Source organism: Bos indicus, chromosome 22 (genome assembly GCF_029378745.1).
Source record: "Bos indicus isolate NIAB-ARS_2022 breed Sahiwal x Tharparkar chromosome 22, NIAB-ARS_B.indTharparkar_mat_pri_1.0, whole genome shotgun sequence".
NCBI classification, from domain to species: domain Eukaryota; kingdom Metazoa; phylum Chordata; class Mammalia; order Artiodactyla; family Bovidae; genus Bos; species Bos indicus.
In genome coordinates this window covers 14,708,217-14,728,832 of record NC_091781.1, presented here as the reverse complement: position 1 = coordinate 14,728,832, position 20,616 = coordinate 14,708,217, and the positions used below count along the sequence as shown (strand labels likewise).

The 20,616-nt window shown below is 58.3% G+C and overlaps 3 protein-coding genes across 17 annotated transcripts in view; 1 reads left to right on the top strand and 2 right to left on the bottom strand.

Annotated features, from left to right (window-relative positions):
* LOC109576052 (atypical chemokine receptor 2-like) overlaps window positions 1-3,126 on the bottom strand; it is a 99,172-nt gene extending 96,046 nt beyond the window's left edge. For 5 of the 6 annotated variants that reach the window (XR_011562949.1, XR_011562945.1, XR_011562946.1 and 2 more), the window contains exon 1: window positions 2,919-3,126. The gene's annotated coding sequence lies outside the window, so the exon portion shown is untranslated. The remainder of the gene's footprint in view (window positions 1-2,918) is intronic. The other variant, XR_011562950.1, reaches the window with a different exon arrangement.
* On the top strand, window positions 2,665-12,390 carry HHATL (hedgehog acyltransferase like). 10 transcript variants are annotated; one of them, XM_070776162.1, is made up of 12 exons: window positions 2,665-2,767; window positions 4,525-4,643; window positions 5,063-5,130; window positions 5,667-5,780; window positions 6,037-6,231; window positions 6,580-6,789; window positions 7,028-7,199; window positions 7,698-7,842; window positions 7,964-7,999; window positions 11,233-11,434; window positions 11,831-11,972; window positions 12,161-12,390. In XM_070776162.1, exons 2-12 carry the CDS (start codon window positions 4,538-4,540, stop codon window positions 12,283-12,285), a joined length of 1,515 nt encoding a protein of 504 aa, XP_070632263.1. In that variant the 5' UTR covers window positions 2,665-2,767; window positions 4,525-4,537; the 3' UTR covers window positions 12,286-12,390. The 10 variants fall into 10 exon arrangements, with proteins under 10 accessions (XP_070632263.1, XP_070632264.1, XP_070632269.1 ...); XM_070776164.1 differs by having other exon boundaries at window positions 2,677-2,805; XM_070776165.1 differs by lacking the exon at window positions 2,665-2,767 and adding an exon at window positions 4,113-4,229.
* Window positions 12,391-12,516: 126 nt separating this feature from the next.
* KLHL40 (kelch like family member 40) lies at window positions 12,517-19,968 on the bottom strand. Its single transcript, XM_019984356.2, has 6 exons — window positions 18,752-19,968; window positions 17,045-17,205; window positions 16,561-16,668; window positions 16,176-16,361; window positions 14,183-14,329; window positions 12,517-13,188 (listed from the first exon to the last, which is right to left on the bottom strand). The coding sequence occupies exons 1-6, from the start codon at window positions 19,910-19,912 to the stop codon at window positions 13,077-13,079; spliced, it is 1,875 nt and encodes a 624-aa protein (XP_019839915.2). The 5' UTR covers window positions 19,913-19,968; the 3' UTR covers window positions 12,517-13,076.
* Window positions 19,969-20,616: the final 648 nt, after the last annotated feature.

Sequence of the window (20,616 nt, the reverse complement as noted above, 5' to 3'; positions counted from 1 at the left end):
AGACAGGTGCCCGGAGAGTGCAACAAACAAAGAGGCCAAGGATGGAGAGGCCTCACGTGAGGACTGTCCTTGGCCGCACCGTGGGCTGTGGGCCTGGGTGCTCAGGTTCCAACACTGACAGGTGAGACCTGGCTGAGTCATGGGTGGGGCTTGGCCACTGTCCCTGTGGGGGCCTCTGGGGCACCAGAGCTGAGCTGAATAAGGTTGCATCTGGCTCAGGCTGATTCAAGCCCCAGACACATCCCACTGTCCCTGGCCCTCCGGAGGACTCCTCTGGGCCCCCATACCCCATACAAAGAAGCGTTTGCCCACCTGCTCCATCTTCACAGGCAGTGCCTGCACATACATCCTATCTCCTACAGTCCCTGAGCCTTACACACACACACACACTTTACCCAAATTTTTACTATGAGCAGCAACAAGAAACAAATAAAAAGGACTCTGACACTTGAGAGAGTTGGCCCCCTGCCCATCTTTCCCAGTGGCCCCTGCTGATCCTAGGCCAATCACTTCCTGCCCCTCGTTTTGTGGGTGCCAGGCGCCCTCCCCTTGGCACCCCTCATGCAGGGAGGAGCTGGCCTCAGGCTGTCTAACCTGAGGTCCAAGAGGCCTCCCTAGCCCTCCACCCACCTGCCGTCCACCCCATCAAGCTGCCGACAGACTCCACCATGTGGGGCTCGCCTGGTGGACCTGCTGTGTGTGAGTGCTGCCTGTCCGGGCCTCTGGAGTGAGCAAGAGGTCTCCATCTCTCTTAACAGCTTCTCTCTATGAGCAGTCCAGTGAGCCAGCCCTGGCCATGGAGGGAGTTGTCGAATCCCCCCAGGAATCCAGTGAGGTCAGGCCTGGCAGGGTGCCCATTTACAGAGGAGCACCTGAGGCTCAGAGAAGTAGATCGCCAGCAAGGCGGAGCTCAGGCTCAAGTCGGGCAGGCTGCACCTGGCTTCTGAATGGTGAAGCCAGACCACCCCATCTGCTTCCCAGAGTCGTTCTCTTTGAGCCTCACAAGGGCACCAGCTGGATGGCTGGCCCAGGCTTGTCTCAGCCAGCACGGGTGTGGGTGTGCTGGCTTCCTGCTCCTGCAGGGCACCCAGCTCCAGAAGCTTATGCAGTTGACCCAACAGCTGATTCTAACCTCCTCGTACGTCAGTTTCCTTTTCTGTCAACTAGGAAAGATGGTAACCACCCCTTCCCTAGGGATTGTGGTGACATTAAAAAGAGTTAATCCTTGTACTGTCTTACAACCATGCCTGGCTACTGTGATTAACTCGTTTCTCCTCTAACCATCACTGCCTCTGCCTCAGGACTCTGCTCAGGTGTCCCACGTCCTCCAGGAAGCCCGCCCTAGTCTGGCTTAGGCAGCCTTGCCTGATGCTGGCCTCCTCTAGCATTTGTGATCCATGACTGGAGCCACTACCCAGCCCCTTACAGGGCAGGAATCACCACTCATGCTTCTCCAAGCCAGGGACCAGGCATGCCAGGCTCCGTGTCACTCTGGGGAGTGCATGCTGGGAGGGAGCTTGTTGCCTTAAGGTATATGGAAAGGTAGGGGACTCTCCCGCCCAGGCCTTGCTCAGGCCCTGGAAGTGCCCCTGCTGGGGGTAGAGGGAGGAGAGCACCCCTTCCTCCTCTAGTCTCAGCTGAGCCTATGACTGGGGTTGGGGATCGGCATGGGCCCCAGGACCTATCCTTGACAGATTACCATCACACAGCTCCTTCTGCCCCCAGACTCTGCCCCCCTGGCACATGCACAAACAGACCCTCACAGACTGAGATCCTCGCCCCAAAGGATCCCAGAGTGGCTGGATCACTGGGTGGCACTGGCCTTAAGGAGGCTGTGAGGGGCCCTGGCACACTACCCAGCAGGGAACTCTGGGGTCTGGCATCCACCCACGTATCCATCCGACCCACTGAGCTCTGGAGCTGGGGTGGAGTGGCCCTCAGGATATCCCTCTGTATCACGTTGGCTGGTTTGAGGTCTTGGCTACCCCTTCCCAGAATGAGAGTCCTGTCTCCCCCAGAGGAGTCCCAGTTGGTTGGGAGCACTGCTGGGTGCCTACACTCGAGGACCCACTCAAGTGACCCTGCTAGCAGCCCTCCACCTGGCAGCTCCCTGTGGGACAGGGTCGGGGTATGGGGTTCACATCGCTCTTGTCAGTTCCAGTTCCACTCCCCCCCTGCACTGATGCCTGGCCAGGCAGGACTCTACATGCTAAAATGGACCAGCGCAGGGAGCTAGGTGTGGGTGCCCTGAGAATTCACACGTAAAGGTGTGTGCCGAAATTCATGGAGCTGATCATCAGAGTGTGTGCATGGTGTGAGTGTGGCAAGGCAGGGCAGAGCTCACAAGCCTGACGAGGTCAGCAGGGGCACCTGGAAGGCTTCCTGGAAGAGGGGAGTCCTGGCAAGCAGTGAGAGGGAGACACAGGCTCTATGGACCAGGGAAGGCAGGTTGAAGAGAGGTCCAGGTGTCCCGGCGAGAGCCGATGCCAGTGGCCACCCCTTCTGCGCTCCCCCCCACTATCCTCCCTGCAGCTCCCTGTGGCCAGCAGCTCTGCAGCACTCGGCTCTGCTCCACTTTGCTCAGCTCCGCTCCAGGAAGGCCACCTCCTCCCTGCCCTCCTCCTTCCCCCCTCCTCCCGCTGTCACCACTCACCGATCACAGCCTCGAGGGGGTGGGGACCCCAGGGCTGGACACACCCCACCGTGGCCCCAGAGCCCAGCTGATCGGACGGTCGCACGGTCGGACGCAGGACCCCGGAGCCCTGAGGTGGGCAGTGTGCCAGGGTCCCTCACAGCTGCCTCAAGGTCAGTGCCAGCTAGGGATGCAGCCACCACAGGGTTCTTGAGACCCAAGGAACCCACCCCAGGTTCCTCATCCCAAACCTCAGGCTCCAAAGCCAGCTTTACTCCAGGTGTACCTGAGGCGGGCAGGTCAGTGGGCAGGGGGTACTCCTTTGTCCACAGGCGGGCCCAGGTCCGGGGGTCTATCCGGAGAGGTCCCAAGCTGGGGGCCAGCACTGGCCGTGCTCACACAGGCCTCACTGGGGACACCCGGCACCGGCCATGGGGAGCTAAAATTGGAAAGTGGCGAGTGGGAGGCAGCTGACAAAGCTATTTCGCAGGCTCTTCACCGTGCTCCGGTTTCAAGCTTCTGCTCCATTAACCCGATCCTCAGGGCCTCCCTGCCCCCACCCGGCCCATGAGAAGGTGCCTCAGCCCTCAGGCCGGCAGTGGAGAAGTCAGGTCGGGCAGCCCCCCGGTAGTGGCAGGGGCAGCGGACTGGCTTCTTCAATGAGAGACTCCAGGGGCCTCACTGAGAACACTCAATCCTGTCCCTAGTCCACTGTGTGACCTTGACAGGTCCCTGCCCTTCTCTGGTCCATAACGCCTCCATCACTGCAACAGGGAGAATGCTGACTTTAGCGGCCCAGAGGAGCTGGTTTCAGAAACAGTGAGGGAGGTTTGGGGGAGGATCTGGGGCAGGACAGGGCTCTGCCAGCCACCTCTTGCTCAGCCCAGACCGAAAGGATGCCTAGACATGTTCCTCCCTTTAATTTGGGCCCATGGGGCCCCTGGGAAGGCCCTAGTTTAGGTTGGAGCAGAATACAGAGGGCACAGGTTCTAACTGAGGTCCCAGAGATGACCCAGGACTCCTGGGGATGAGCCTAGGCCCTGGCAGGAGGGAGTGGCCAGGCTCACCCTGAGCCCAACACTGGTCAGCACCTTGGGCAGTGGCCAGCAAACTCCCTGGTGTCTGCCTGGCCCAGCCTAGCCCCACACCCACTACTCCAGGGCACCTCTTCAAATAGCACTCCTCCAGCCAGCTTCCAGGGCCTGAATACAGAGCACTGAGAGAGTGGGCCGGTGTGGCCACGGACACAGGCAGGAACCAGGGACGTGGCAGGCTGGGGCTCAGGGGCTGGGTGGGGTAATGGCGGTCGGTGAGAAGCTAGAGGCTGAATGAGAGGGATGGGGGCTTGGTGCTAGGGCAGGACCTGCGAAGGCCCTGGGAAGTAAAGGCAGCTCAGGAGCAGGTGGGGATCACAGAAGGGTGCCCTGAGGGGGTGGGGTTTTGTCAGAAACTGTGGGAGATTTACTGAGGGGGAGTGGGGATCCTGAGGGCCAGAAATACAACTGAGGTGATGCAGAGGGAATTTCTCCACGTGAAAGTCATCTGAGACCTTGGAGGAGCAGTTTGAGCAGAGGGTGGGGACCGGTCCAGCTGAAAGGTATGGCGGAGTGAATGAAGGTGAAGAAGGCAGGCTGAGGGTGAAGAGAATGCTTTCATGAGCCTTCAGTGGGAAGGGCGGGAGCTAGAGTGGCAGCTAGGATAGGGCACCAGATGGTAGGGGGCCTGGGAGGAGTGGGAGATAGGTGGGGGGGAAGGATGGTATGAGGTCCCCAAGGGGCAGGAAAGGCAGTTTCTCTTCAGAGTGGGGTCCCTACTACCTCAGTGAGGGACCAAGAACTGCGCTAGGCAGGGCTGGGGGGCTTCGGGGCCCTCACTCGATCTTTCTCCCTCAGCTCCATCCAGGCTATGGGCATCAAGACAGCGTTGCCTGCGGCAGAGCTGGGCCTGTACTCCCTGGTGCTGAGTGGGGCCCTAGCGTATGCTGGCCGGGGGCTCTTTGAGGCTTCACAAGGTAACAGCTGAGCCCAGGGGCAGAGGGGTGGGACCCTTCTTCCCCGGGGTTCTCAGCAAGTTTCTCTGCCCAGCAAGGTCAGAAACTTAAGAGGCCCCAGACTCAAGGGTAGTCCCTAGGCCCTGAGCAGGGAAGGGGTGGGGGGGGTGTTGAGCCAAATGCAATCACAGGGAGATTCAAATGCAGAAGAATCAACAGAGACCTGGACAGAGCCAGAGCCAGAGCGACAGAAACAGAGAGGCTCAGACATTCAGGAATACAGAGACCAGGCCCCAGACACACAGCGAGACCTAGAGAGAATCAAAGGCAGAGAGAGACCCAGACCCTCTCGCCTCTTCCCAGGGTGGCATCAGCCTTGCAATAGAAGCAGGTATGGGTGTGAAGGGGTCCCTCCCCATGAGGCCACATTCTGTTCTCAGATGGGGCCCACAGGAAGGCCTTCCGGGAGTCTGTGCGACCCGGCTGGGAGTACATTGGTCGGAAGATGGTAGGTTCCCCACACCTCGGGGTACCTGACCGGGGTCCCTGATCCCTGGCACAACTTTCCTGTCCCAAACCTTCTTTGACTGTCCCCTGTTCCCAATGGTCCCAGATAACAAGAGGGCTCTCAGTGGGGAGGGTCCCTGGCTTGAATTTTAGCAGCCTCAAATCCTCCAGTGGCCCCTCCTCTGTCCTCCTGGGGTCACGTCAAGTCTGCCCAGACCCTGCTCATTTAAGAAACAACTTGAGGCATGCTTCAGCAGGGCCTCCAGCACCATCCTCCCCAGAACACTGCAATAATGGCAGAATGTCAGGCAAGGTGCTGGGCAGAGGGGAAGCTCCGAGGAGCAGAGCAGCCCATATGGGGCCCCTCATTCTTCTCAACCTATCTTCCTGGTACTTGCCACAAGAGGGGAAGGCAGGGACCTTTTGCCACTGCTCTCCACTAATGTATAAGAAGACTCTGGGGGCGGGGAAGGTGCTGGGACCCTGACCAGCCCACTCTACCCCCACCCCACCTTAACCTGCCGGGACCTGCCCCAGGATGTGGCTGACTTCGAATGGGTTATGTGGTTCACCTCCTTCCGCAATGTCATCATCTTCGCTCTCTCCGGACACGTGCTATTTGCTAAACTCTGCACAATGGTTGCCCCCCAGGTGAGCTGGATCTGAGCCACCCCAGCCTCCCCCTCCCTTTCCCCTAGTAAGGGTTGTGGGAAGGCCATCCTGGGGTCCCACTTCCATTTACTTGAAAAGGTAACTGAAGCCTTCTCCAATGGCAACCCACTCCTTCTTGCCTGGAGAATTCCACGGACAGAGGAGCCTGGCGGGCTATACAGTCCATGGGGTGGCAAAGAGTCAGACACAACTGAAGCAACTAACACTTTCACTTTCACACTTTCCCTGTCCACAGCTCCGCTCCTGGATGTACGCTGTGTATGGGGCCCTGGCCGTGGTGGGCACCATGGGCCCTTGGTACCTGCTGCTGCTCCTTGGCCACTGTGTGGGCCTCTATGTTGTCTCACTCTTTGGCCAGCCCTGGCTCTGTCTTGGCGTCGGTCTGGCCAGCCTTGCCTCTTTCAAGCTGGACCCCCTCATTTCCTGGCAGGTGTGTGCTGGGGCAGGGCAGGAGTGGAGGGTGCAGGGACAGGACCCCGAACATCCTACTCCATCCAAACCCTTGGCCTCCAGAGTCTCCCCAAGCATTTCCTTCACTTTCCCAGCTGTCGTCAACCCTTTGATTACAGAGCATGCCTGGCCCATGAGGCAGTCACCTCCACCTCAGCAAAAATGTCCAGCTCTACCCCAGCACTTAACTAGCACTGGGCGGCCAGTGCTGACTGACGCCAGCAGAGGGAGAGGGCAGGACCAGGCTGGGCCCCTGCTGGAAGCGGGATGAGCTTCCCAGAGGCAAGGGGCACCCTGGTGAGCCGGTGGCCTGTTCTCTCCCATCCAGAGCGGGTTTGTAACAGGGACTTTTGATCTTCAAGAGGTGCTGTTTCACGGGGGCTGCGGTTTCACGGTGCTGCGTTGCACCAGTTTTGCGCTGGAGAGCTGCGCCCACCCTGACCGCCGCTACTCCCTAGCCGACCTGCTCAAGTACAATTTCTACCTGCCCTTCTTCTTCTTCGGACCCATCATGACCTTTGATCGCTTCCACGCTCAGGTGAGGAGACAGACACACTGTGGGCTCCCAAGACAGGACTGGGCCCCTTCCCCCCACCATGACTGGCAGTGAACCCCTCGCAGGAGCCAGAGGGGCTGGTCTCCACACTCGGGGCAGCCGGGATGAAGCGGCGTCTCCCCTCACCTTCAGGTCCCCACACAGTGACTCACCATTCAGACAGGGCTCCTCCCGCAGGCAGGGCCGGCCTCCCCGCTCAGACACTTGGGCGTCCCCTCAGGTGAGCCAGGTGGAGCCGGTGCGGCCAGAGGGCGAGCTGTGGCGTATCCGGGCCCAAGCAGGACTCAGCGTGGTAGCCATCTTGGCCGTGGACGTCTTCTTCCACTTCTTCTACATCCTCACCATCCCCAGTGACCTCAAGTTCGTCAACCGTCTCCCGGACAGCGCCCTCGGTGGGTGCGCGCCGGGCCCAGCACAGGGACGGGGGCTGGGCAGCCACCTCAGAACTGACCTCTGTGCCCCCACAGCGGCGGAGTCACAGCCATGGCAGCGTCTATGGAAGGGTGGGGGAGCGGGGTTTTGCTCTTTGAAATGCGTGGGACTTGGAGGTAGGCTTGCCCTGTGAGGCCCTGAGGGGTATCCTACAGAGGGCGCCCCACTCCACTTGGGGCTTAGGGATGATTTCCACAGCCCGACAGCATCTCCCCAGGGCCAGCCCCGCCCTCGGAAGTGGGGCGGGACCTCCGCGGAGGCGGGCGGGGCCTCCGTGGGGGCGGGACCTCTATGGGGGCGGTCCGGGCGCAAGGACCGCCCCAGGAGCTGGTAATTTTCCGTAGGGAAGGGCTGGGCTCAGTTACCACGCTGGATTTGGGAAGGCCCGGGGCAGGGTAGGGGGCGGGAGGAGATGCCAATGTGACGGCCCCCAGGCAGTAACGACCCTCTGTCCGCAGCTGGCCTAGCCTACTCAAACCTGGTGTACGACTGGGTGAAGGCAGCTGTCCTCTTCGGAGTCGTCAACACCGTTGCGCGCCTCGACCATCTGGACCCGCCCCAGCCTCCCAAGTGCATCACAGCGCTCTATGTCTTCGCAGAGACGTGAGTGCGAGGTCCAGGGACACGCCCCCGGTATCCCCACCTTCCCTTAGCCTCTTCCCCCATGCTCCAGAGCTGGGCGCCTGGCCGATTTAAACCCGTCTGCTCTCCTCTCCTCCCACAGACACTTTGACCGTGGCATCAATGACTGGCTTTGCAAGTGAGTTGGGGTGGGGTGGCGGGATGTCACAGCCATCCCCCAAGTATCTGAGCAGGGCAGTGTCCGGATGGGTCCACGATTTCAAAGGTCACCCCCTGGGCCAGAGGAAGCAAGGCGGGAGTGAGGAGGTCATGGTAGAGGTTTAAGTGAAAGATGAGGATTTGGACGTGGGTAGGGGCCCTGGAGGAGAAGGAACTGGCAACCCACTCCAGTGTTCTTGCCTGGAGAATCCCAGGGACGGGGAGCCTGGTGGGCTGCCGTCTATGGGGGTCGCACAGAGTCGGACACGACTGAAGTGACTTAGCAGCAGCAGCAGCAGCAGCAGGGGCCCTGGAGGTGAGAGAATGGTGGAGGGGAGACACACAGCAGGCAGCCAGGACAGGGCCTGGCCCTGGATTGAGGCCATCAGGAAGGAGCGGGCGAAAACTCCCAGGAAGTCATGTGCTAAGAAGGACTCTAGTTGAAGGGAGAAGGCGGAGCTGGCAGAAGGGCCTAAAAGGAGTGTCAGAGGAGCAGGAGAAAAGTCAGGATCATGGGACACCCTGGAAGCTAAGGGAAGCCCATCCTGGCATGGTGGGGGCAAGCAGGTTGGATGCTGCTGAAGCTAGAGACTGAGCATGAGTGTTGGTTGCCTGCAGGTTTTCAGCGTTTCCCCGGAGACACAGGGGCAGGGGAGGAGAGGGAAAGTTGGGGGGTGGGCACTGAGGAACTGCAGGGAAGTCCCGATGTGGACAACCCCTGAAAGAAGTGTGGCACTGAAGGGGGACACACAGGAATGGCTGAAGGGAGAAGTAGGTGTTTTATAGACAAGAAATGATGAGGCATACTTGGGTGCTGAGGGGAATTATTCAGTAGAGGGAAAGAAGTTGACAATGTAGGATAGAGGGGTGATTGATGGAGGGTGGTCCCTGAGAAGGGAAGAGGCAATGGAACCAGTGCCAGGCAGAGGTCTGGCTTCAGGACAGGGAGGAGGAAGAAAAGCCAGTGTGGATGCCGAAGAATGGTGGGTGAGTGTGGCAAGGTGAGGGATTCTTCCTGAAGCCTTTGGTTTTCTCTGTGAAATAAAAGGCAAGGTCATCAGCTGAGAGCTGTTTGGGGATGGAGGGAGGCAGCATCTATGTGCCTCCCTTGCTTAGATCACCACACACCCACTCATACCTGCAGGAGAGATGAAGGTGGAGTAGCCACTGCAGAGCCTGGGAGAAGAAGCTGACGAGAGAAGCTTTGACATTGATGGCGCAGATAGTGTGGGAGGCGGTGGATTTATGGATTCTAATATGCCAAGGTGTGGCATTCTTCCCATTAGGGTTTAGTTTCTAGGGTGCAGGTGAGGAGGAAGTGGGTGATTTGGGCTTTCCCAGATGGGTGAGAAGGAAGAAGTGAGGGAGAAGGGTGTTTTAGGTTGTGATGATGACTTATTGAATATAAGCCTGTTAAGAAGGGTGGTAAAAATAGAAGGGCATCAGGAGATGAGGACTGTAGGGGGAATCAATGAGATTGAAGAAGTGGAGCTAGGGAGTCAGATCAGGTGGGGCTGGGTGAAGGATGGGAATCAGGAAGAAGTAAAAGAAGTGGTGAAAAAGTTGGGGTGTGGCCATGGGAGTGGGTGACTGGAGTGGAGTGGAGAAGAAGTCACTGGAAATGAGGAGGTCAAGTAACAGAGACACTGGCTATGCAACAGGTCTTCAACCAAATTTATTTAACAAATATTTATTGAGTATCTATCTACTGTGTGCCAGGCACTCACTGTTCTAGTTTCTGGGGATACAGTAGTGAACATGGCAAAGACCCTGCACTCATGGAACTTAGAGTCTAGTGGGGAGAAACAGACCATAAACAGGTAAAAAAAGAGAGAGAGAGAGAGAAATAATTTTAGAGAGTGGTAAGTGTTATGAAGAAAGTAAAAGAACGTAATGGGATAGAATCTTCTTTAGTTGGGGTTCAGGCATGCCTCTGTGAGATGAACTGAGACTTGAATGATAGGCAATTTGGAAGACAGATTTCCAGGCAGAGAGAAAAATAGGTACAAAGGCTTCAAGACAGGAACCAGCTGTGTGTCTCTGAGTGTCAGAAAGACTGGTAAGGGAAAGCACAGTGAATGAGGCAGAGAATGGTGGGTGATGAGGTCAGGGAGGGAGGCAGAAACCAGACAACGTGGGATCTTCTAGCCGTAGGAAGGTGGTTGAGTTTTAATGAGGAACTATGAGGGAGGGTATAATTGTGGAAGTGAGGTAATCTGGGTTACACTCTTAAAAGATGCCTTGACAGGGAAGCCTAGAATGCTGAAGTTCATGGGGTCACAGAGTCGGACGTGACTGAGCAACTATAACAACAAAAGCTGCTGTGTGGACGATGGACAGTAGAGGGCAGAGGCAGAAGCAGGGAGGCAACTTGCTGCTGCTAAGTTGCTTCAGTTGTGTCTGACTCAGTGCAACCCCATAGACGGCAGCCCACCAGGCTCCCCCGTCCCTGGGATTCTCCAGGCAAGAACACTGGAGTGGGTTGCCATTTCCTTCTCCAATGCATGAAAGTGAAAAGTGAAAGTGAAGTCACTCAGTCGTGTCCAACTCGTAGCGACCCCACGGACTGCAGCCTACCAGGCTCCTCCGTCCGTGGGATTTCCAGGCAAGAGTACTGGAGTGAGGTGCCATCACCTTCTCCGGGGAGACAACTTAGGTCCTTGCAATAATCTGTGTAAAAGGAGATGACCTCCTGGACTCGAGTGGTGTTACTGGAGGCATGAGCAGTGCTCAGGACTGAGAGGAAGCTGTGCAATTTGCTCACTTGGATGTGAGCGGAGAGGGGAATTGAGAATCCAAGATGGGACCAAGAGTTCTGGCAGCAACCGAATGGATGGTGGCTGAGATGGGAATGAAGCAGGTTTGGGCAGGGATGAGGGAGTCAGTCATTCATATGAGGTGTCTGGTAACAGTTGGATTTATGAGTCAGGAGATACATTTGAGGCTCATCAGAATAGAGACGGCATTCAGAGCCTTGGCTGTGGATGAGGTCACTTGAAGAAGGAAGGTAGCTGGAGAGGACGGGAAGTTCAAGGCTGAGCCCTCCATATTTTGAAGTTGGATAGAAGCGGAGCAGCCACCTGAGGCTCAGGATATTGAATATGCCCCGGATGATAGTGTTGAGGAAGCTGCCCCCCTTTGTGTATCCTTTGCCCACCTACCACCTGCCTTTTCCCACACTCCCACCGGCCCCTTTTCCCACTTTTCCTGCAGGTATGTGTATAACTACATTGGTGGGGAGCACTCTGCGGTGATCCCAGAGCTGGGGGCCACCATAGCCACATTTGCCATCACCACTCTGTGGCTTGGGCCTTGTGATGTTGTCTACCTGTGGTCATGCCTTAACTGCTTTGGCCTCAATTTTGAGCTCTGGGTACAGAAGCTGGCAGAGTTGGAGCCCCTATCTCAAATTGAGGTGAGCAGAGAAGGTCTGGGGCTGGGGTTGGCTGGGGCCCTGGAGTGGGTGGCACTGCTGACCTCTGGAGTCTTCCAGCCACACTTGACTCTCAGTCCAGAACTTTCTCACCACCACCCTCCTGGTCATCAGGGCTATGACTCCTCCTGTGGGTGTCTGGCCCTCCCTTACCTTCTGCAGGGTGGGGCCCCTGGCCCTCACTGTGTTGATCAGGCTGCGTCCTCTCTCCAGGGTGCAGTTTCCCATGTTTAACAGAGGGAGAGCTGACGTGCGAGTCTCAGAGACACGGGCATATCCTAGGATCCTGTGGCCATGTGGGCAAGGCCTCTGACTCATTGTATCCTCTTTTTCCCTGGGCCTGTTGCCTCATTGCCAATGTTTTCCTGGACCAAGCAGACCTCTCTGTCAGAGCAGATGTCCCGCAGGGTCCGAGCTGTCTTTGGGGCCATGAACTTTTGGGCCATCATCATGTACAACCTTGTAAGCCTGAACAGCCCTGAGTTCACAGATCTGGTCGCCCAGCGCCTGCTGCTCTCAGGTGAGGGACAGTGGATACAGAATGTGCCCTGCATCCACTTCGAGAATCGTGATCTCCTGAAATGTCCCCACCCCACCGTAATTCCTCAAGGACCCAACAGGGAGGGGACCATCAAGTGGGAAGAGAAGAGTCATGGTGGGGGGGAGGGAGGCTCTGTTCCTAGGACCCATAACCTGTTCCCCACCCAGGGTTCCCCCAGACCACGCTGGCCATCCTGTTTGTCACCTACTGTGGTGTCCAACTGGTGAAGGAGCGAGAGCGAACCCTGGCTCTGGAGGAGGAACAGAAGCAGGACAAAGAGAAGCTGGAGTAGGGGCGGAGGGGAAGAGGGGTGGGTTCTGCTCAGCTCTTCCTGGGCCCTGGCCCAGGCCAGGCCAGATGGGGCCTGACTGATAGAATAAAAGACTTTTCTACCATGGTTCAGCCATTCCCTTCCCCTTCTTCCCGTGGTCTCCCGGCTCCCTGTCCACGCCAGATGAGGAGCTAGAGGTCCAGGGAGGGGGCTCAAACTCTCGGCGCACACAGAGCATGTAGGAGACACACATGGACGGCCAAGGCCACCGACCTTGGCAGCCCAGCAGCTGAACACAAGAAGCCCCAGGCCTTCAAACCACCTGGTCACTGCTGCTTGGAGCATCTCATCCCAGACTCTGAGCTGCTTGCTCAGAAGGCACTTTATTCTTCTCACAGGAGGAGACTTACTCAGGCTGCAAGGTGCACTCGATAGAGTTGCTCCCCACCTGACAGGCGAGGAGGCTGAGCCCTGTGGGGCATTTACCGGCACACGGCCAGGCTGGGGCTGGACCAGGGTGCAGCCTGACACCCCATGAGCTTCTGCCTCGTGGACCAAGAACACTGGGGGATATGAGACACTGGAGAAGCCGAAAGTTTCTTATCCCTGCCCGAAGCCCCAGCACTGGGCACCGATTTCCCTTTCCCAGCTGAAGCAGTCCCTGGGGCACCATGATGGGATGGGATCCAGGTGGGCTCTGCCTCTGCCAAACTCCTCTGCTAGGGACTCCTCCCTGGAGTCCCCACCCAGAAGGCCAGGCCTCTGTGGTCTGCAGCATAGGGGACAGGGCACATTCAGGCCCTCTGGGCAGGTCACAGCTTGGTCAGGCGCAACACGTTGAGCCGCACAGGTAGGAAGGTGGCGCCAGCAGCGTAGGCGATCTCCCGGAGGACCCCCTCCCACTTCTTCTCGTCCTCATTGTATCTGGGGTGAGAGGAGTGGGGACAAGGATGCAGAGCTCAGTCACCCAAGTCCAGGGTCGGACCCAGCAGGAAGAGTGCAGCAGGCCACCCCTGGGAGGTGCTGCCTCCCAGCCCCAGGCCCACCTCCTTCCTTTCCATGCTCTGGGAAAGGAGTGGGCACCTACCTAAAGAACACCTACATTCTAGGAAGGGCTCCCTCTCAAGAATTCCACGCTCTTTTTTTTTAACCACATAGCATATGGGGCCTTAGTTCCTTGACCAGTTATGGAACCCATGCCCCCTGCATTGGGAGGATGGAGTCTTAACCACTGGACCAAGGGAAGTTCCAAGAATCCCATATTCCTTGAAGTCCACCTCCTTCCAGGAAGGTCTACACCTCCTCAATCCCCTCCTCTTGAGAATTTCTGAACTGAACCCTCGAAGAAGTAACCCCCACCATCCTCAATGTCTTGGGTCCTGTTCTCCCAGGACCCAAGGGTTCTCCCAAGGTTCTCCCAGCAGCGCTGCTCCCTAGAGGCTGCCTGCAGCACTGGCATTGCTGAAGGTTCAAAAGCTGCCCCAGATGGCTGAAACCTCTCCCGACCACCCCCAGGTAGGATCAGCCAAAGAAGCAAGGCACTGAGAAGCTAGGATCCAGCTACTTCTCAATGCCAGTCCAGCTCTCCCCTTCAGGAGGGAGGAGTGAGGAAAAGCCCACTCTGCTCCCGGGGGCCAATTTCTGTGGGTCTGGGTCCTAACCTTGGCATCGGCTTCTGACTGTGACACTGTTGATACTCCACAGTGGGGTGCGGTGCCATGTGTGCACACCCAGACTTTCCCAACCAAGTGGAGAGACCCTGGGCTAAGCAAGGCATGTCTGCTGTCCCGTCCCCACAGGGTTCCCTGGAAGGGGGTCAGCTCTGCCCCGCCCACGAGCCTGCCAGGTGCTGCCTCGGTGCCCAGCCAGCCTTGCTCACAATTCCTCTTACCTCCCTGGTGTTGGGGGGCAGGCTCACCTCCAGATGTCGTTGAGCTCTGTGGGAACCAGCTCCCCGGACTCAGTCTCCAGAGTGGCAAAGCCACCGATGGCATAGAGGGTGCCCGCCAGGCTGACCAGGCTGAGTGAGCTGCGCTCCTGTGGGAAGGCCTCAAAGGGTGCCCACCTGATGGGAAGAAGGGGGCATGAGGGGGGTGCCCGCATGGGCCTCGGCAAGCCCAGTGACTGTCCCCTGCCAGCATCCATAGCTTCAGTTGCAACCTTCAAAATTCGACTCCCGGGCACCCATTCTGCAAGCACAACCTCCTCTTCCCTGACTGCTCAGGAACACCCTCTGGTCTTCTCTTCTTCCCCATTTTCTTGCCCCTCACGTTTCCCTTCATTGTGCCCCTATCATCCATCCAACCTACACCCGGTGAAACCCACCAGGGACCTCCCCAAGGTCCCACCTTTGCTCCTAAACCAACTTCTGCTGGTCACCTCAATCACCACTGAGACCATCCTGTGCACTCCTGCCCCTTCTCTCTTCTCTCCTTCACAGCCCAGACCCTCTCAAGCTACCTTCACTCCCCTAACTCCTGAGGGTGGACCTCCATCCCTCCAAAACTGCTCTCCTGACCACCGGAATCCAGGGCCCACAGCACACACCTCTGTTGACATGACTTTCTTCACCTTGCACCTCCCCAGCCTCACCGCGTAGGCTTCCTTGCTGAATAAAGCATCTGTCCCTGCTGTCCCTCAGGGCCTGAGCCTCAGCTTCTCCCATTCACACCCTCTCTCCTGAGGGAGCTTGTCCCCACGGACTACTGTTGACCCCCAGATCTCACCCCCCAGCTCAGCCCTTTCTCTGCCCCAGTAGGCTCCTCCTGGATACACCCAAGCACCTCACATCCACATGTTCTAAGTGGACCCTCATTTTTCCTACCTAACTTCAACAGTTCCTCAATAAATGACCTCCCAGCCTCACTCAAAAGCATCCACCTCTCCCTCTCACCCCCACCATCCAATCAATTGCTAAATCCTGCTTCTTCTGTCTCCTGAACTCCTGCTACTGAGTTTGGCCTATGGACCAGCAGCATCAGCATCAGCTGGGGGGTTGTTAGAAATACACTCTGAGATCCCTCCCCAGACCTGAGATCCCTCCCCAGACCTGAGATTCAGAATCTGCATTCCAACATGACCCCCAGGAGATTCGTGTGCATGTGAGAAACACTGGCTAGACCTTTCTCTGGTGCATCCTTTCTGCCCCATCACTGCTGTACCCCCAGCTCCAGGCTACCATCAGTACTTGCTACCCAGCTGTACCCCCACCTCCTGGGAAATCCCTAATCTCTTCTCTACATGGTCTGCCATGAGGCATCTTGGTAAAACACAGATGGGAGCTTAAAACCCATCAGAGGCATTTCATTACTCTGGGGATAAAGTGCTTCAGCCCACTGGCCATCTCTCCAGCCCCAGTATCCACCATCCCCACCTCCCTTCACCCACCACGCTCTATCCAGCCTGACCAAAGCCCTTTTATCCAATGGGCTTGCCTTTTTTTTTTTTTCTCCTAACTGCCTTGGCACTAGCCTTCCTTTGCCTTCGGGCATCCTCCCACTACCCCTTTAGCTGGCAGAGTCCACAGTTTTCTTCCTGACCTCCCTCGGCAGGGTAGCTTCTATTTTGTTTACTGCTCTTATCTCTAGCCATCAATCCAATGACCGGTATGAGTCTCTGAATGAGGAACCTGGCATCTCCTGGGAGATCTCGCCTGCAGACCAGGCTGGCCATAACACTTGCCCCATCTTGTAGGGGAAGCCCACCTCATTGCTGACCAGATTAAAGGGGCTACATCTGTGCTGATGTCCAAGCTGAACAGTGGAGACTCAAAGTAGGTGCTATGATTCCTGCCAGGGCAGACACAGAGAGGGCTGATATAGGCCCAAAGCCACGGGGCCAGAGGGTTACAGTGGGGACCTTCGTCCCTGGCTGTCCTGTGGAATGGGTGGGGAGGCGGGAAGCAGCCATACTTGTTGTCTGCAATGCTGTACACCTCGGCTGAGCTGGTCAGCCCTGTGTCTGTGACCCCAGCAGCTACAAAAATGCGGCCGTCATGGATGGTGGCCCCGAAGAGTGAGCGGGGAGTCTTCATGGGCGCCAGCTCCCTCCACTCGAACTTTTTAGGGTCGTAGACCGACATCTTGTTCAGGCACTTCCTATGGGATCGGGGTGGAGGGGCAGTGAGTGAGAAAGGAGAAGGCGAGAGGCAGAGCCGCCTCTTTCCCTTGGCCCAGTCCCTCCAGCTGCCTCCCAAGGCAGGCAGGACAGACCCCTGACAGCCTCGGGGAGACTCTGCTTCGGTTCCACCCGCCGACCCGGCTGCTGCACTCCCCCCCCTCCAGGCCCGGGCCTCACCTGTTGCTGCCCTTCCCGCCAATGACGTAGACCAGGTCCATATGGGAGAGCACCGAGTGTCCGTACACGGCATAGGGCAGCGGGTCCGATTCGCCCCATTTGAACGACCTAGAGGGGAGGAGAGTAAGGCGCTCTCTGTCCGTCTGCCCACCACCCAACACGTGGTGTTGGGATGCACCCGACTTGTTAACCGGAACTCCCCAGACCGCTCAGCTCCCGGCTCCCAAGTTACCTGCCAGCCAGCCAGCCAGCCCCGCCCCGCCCCGCCCCGCCCCGCCCCCAGCCCCGGGCTCTCGCTCACCCCGCCCCGCTCCACCCAGCCCCGCCCAGCCCCCGCCTCGCCCAGCCCAGCCCAGCCCAACCCCACCTCGCCTCGCCCCGCCCCCAGCCCTGGGCTCTCGCCCTGCCCCCGGCCCTGGGCTCTCGCTCACCCCGCCCCGCCCCGCCCCCGGATCCTTGGCCTCGCCCCGCAACCCTCACTCACAGTCTGTCGTAGCACATGACCGAGTCCAGGCTTTGCTCGTCGTCCTTGAGCTCTCTGCCGCCGACCACGTAGATGGAGTTAAGAGCCTCTCCCAAGCCGAAGAGGCAGCGCGGCGAGGGCAGCGGCGGCATCCCCAGCCACTCTGAGTCCAGGTGGTCAAACTGCGGGCCGGGCGACCAGTCAGCGACCCTCCCCACGCCCTCTCATCAACCCCTCTCCCCAGCCCCAGCCCAGCGCCTTCTGGCCACCCCCCGCCTTGGGTCATGGGGAGTCCGGGCCTGCAGGTAGGGCCAGCGCAGCCCGGAGGCGGTGCCTGGAGACAGTGCCCCCCCCCCCCCCCCCATATCGGGCTGAGAACAGCCGAGGGTCCCAACCCCACCGGGGCCCGGAGATCACCTTTATAGCACCGTGATGGAGCATCCCTTGCAGAGCTGAGAAGGAGTCTCTGAGAGGGAGGCCCAGTTGCCGCCCTGGCCCTTCCCCAATACAATTCCTGAACTGAGGCCTGCCTGACCCCTGTTTTCCATCCCATCCCACTGCACAGGAAAGGTCCAAATACAGCCACCCACTCCTTCAAACTTACAGTGTAATAAGTCTATGGCCCTGTGCACTCCAACAGTCGTTTTTTCTTGCCACACTCGCATGGCTTGTGGGATCTTAGTTCACTAATCAGAGATTGAACCCCAGCCCTCCACCACGCCCCCCCACACACCCTCCCACCATCCCCCACCCCCCTACCCCTGGCAGTGAGAGTGGAGTCCTAACCACTGGACCTAGAGGGAATTCCCAACAGTCTGTTAATAACTACACTAGTGGCTCATCTTTTGGTGGAGTTTTCTGAGGGCTGAGCACTGTGCTGATGAACACTTTATAATCATCAGTTAACCTTCACACAATCTTATCAGGCAAGGAAGTATAATATCCCCATTTCCAAAGAGGCCTAGAGAGAACACACAATGCACCCACCATGTGCCTTGGCTGGTGGAGATGCTCTCCCCACCCCCCAGCTTAACACTGGCACGATGCTGCCCTCACCCCTCTCCAGCCTGGTTAGGCCTCAGTAAGCACACTATTCACTCGGCTCCTACCCATCTCTGTTCCATGCTCACTGGTTCCCACCTAGAAGCACTGCACCCTCCCCTCCACGTCTCCAAATTCACCCAACTGGCAAGGCTTAAACTTACATGGCCAGTCACAAGGAAACCACGTTTGGCCTCTGAGATCCCACTGTCACACTATAGCTTGGACCAGGCACCCCACTCTCCTGCTCCTTCTTGGGCCTCAGTTTCCTTATCTGTGCAATGGTAAGGAGGGGAGGATGGTCCCTTTGTCTGAGACACACTGGTCCACATTCTAGTCCCAGCTTCATGCAAAGGTCTTAGCCAGGACCCCTACACTGACCTTGCTCCTTCTCACTGTCCCTGACTTCAATCCCTGCACAGAGCTAGGGCCTCCAACATATTCACCATCTGAAAGCTGACATCTCCCTGAAACTGAGACACCAAAGTTATACATCTTATTGTCAACTGCCTATAACGATCTTCAGCCTTCAGGCAAATGGCTGTCACTCATCCTCCCCGGTCTACATCTCAGCCTAGATCCAATGGCATTCCCCAACAAGTAGACATAGGCCTCTGCTGGGCCCCAAGGCGCCCCCCAGTGCCCAGAAATCAGTACTGGCCGCCCCTCCCAAGGCGGGCCAGGCACCTGCAAGAAGTAAGCGCTCATGGGGTCCTCTTTGTTGTCCTCATTGTAGAAAAGGCCTCCAGCCACGAAGATCTGGTTCTCTTTGGTCACTAGGCTGACATGGTTCTTGGGGATCTGGGTCGAGAGGGAGGCACAGTAGCACTCGTTGGCTGCCGGGTCATAGGCCACGGCGCCCTCCTCACTGATCATGAAGATGAGGTCCTGCAGGAACATGCCAAAGCGCAGGGTGTCATTGAGAATCCCGGGTAGAATGCGCTCTGCCTCCTCTTCCTCCTCCTCCGCCTTGGCTTCGGTTGTGCCCTTGTCAGTGGCCTTGGCCCCAGCCGACTCCTTCCCCTTCTCCTTCTTCTTCTTGCGCAGCACAGTGATGCGGCCCTCGTGGGCATCTTTCACCATCTGCACCTTGCGCAGCAGCTCCGGCTGGGCACGCACGAGAGGGTGGCGCTCCACGCGGCTCTCTAGGAAGGCGCGTGGCAGCAAGCGGAAGCGCACGCTCTCGAAGACCGTGGGCAGTGCGCGCTGGCGCTCGGCTTGCGCCTCGGCGTCACCGCTGCTTGCCCATCGCATCACCGCTTCGAACACGGCTTCCTCCTTCTCCACGTTGAGGCCATCGCTGGAGATGATAGCAATGAGCTCGTCGGCCGAGAGCCCTAGGAAGTCGGCGTCGCGGGCCACCAGCGAGAAGCGCGCGCAGATGAAGTCGCGGGCGGACACCGCGAGGCGCGCGCAGTCGAGCAGGAGGCCGAGGCGGAAGACCGCCAGGCAGTTGGCCAGGCACAGGCGCTTCTGCAAGAAGGACACGCAGATGGTGAAGATGGAAGGGATCTGGAAGCGGTGCGCCGCGGCGAACAGGTCCTGCACGCTCGCCTCGTCCAGCGCGATCTCTGACGTGTACAGATAGTGGAGCACCTGGGCCACCACGTCAGGGGACACCTCCTCCAGGCGCAGCTCGCCTGCGCTCTCAGGTTCGGCCAGGAAGCGCGCCCGGAAGTAGGGGCTGCAGGCGGCCAGTACCAGGCGGTGGCACGGGAACTCGCGCTCGCCCACCCGCACCACACAGTCGAGGAACTTGCCGTGGTCCAGCATGTCCTTGAGCCCGTCCTGCAGGAGCGTCTGCTGGTACAGCCGCTGCTCCTCCGCTTGCTCCAAGCCCAGCGCCATGGTGGGTGGCCTCCTCTCCGCCCTCCCTGCCTTCCTGCTGGGTCGCACTCAGTCTATGCAGCTGTCCAAGCCGGGCTATATATAGAGCTGGACTGGGCCCGGTAAGGCGAGCTGCCTGGCCTCCCGCACATGACGCAGAGGGGACAGCTGGGCTGAGGCCCCCGCCCAGAGCAACCTTGACTCAGCCCCTGGGGTTCATGGGACTGGGGTAGGGTGTCTCGGTCCTCCCTGAAAGATGAGGGCCTCCCTGCCTCCTCTGTAAACGGAGCACAGTGAGGCCTTGACTGCTTTCCTTGGTCTAGGTGATGCCCCTCAGGGAAGGGGATGACCCAAGCTCTGCCTCTCAAAGAAGGGAGAAGCCTTCGAATCCCTCTTCAAGGGTCTCCCTTCCTCCAGGCCTTGTGGGCCTTTCTGCCCAGCTGACCCTATCCTCCTTGGATTGTACCTCCCTCCACCCAGTCCTGGACACGGTGTGCTCAGGTTTCCCACTCAATGAATTTGGGCCTGGGGCACCTGTTGCCTCAGCTTTAAAATGGGAAGAATTTTCTCCCCCCAGCTCGGAGACCTTCCTTGGACTGTGCAAGAAAGCAAGAAGACACTTGAATAAACAAGGTCACCACTTTCCTGTGGGGCCTGAGAAGGCCAGATCACTCTGTTGCACCTCAGTTTCCCTTCCTGCACAGTGAAGAGATGGGTGAGTTTGA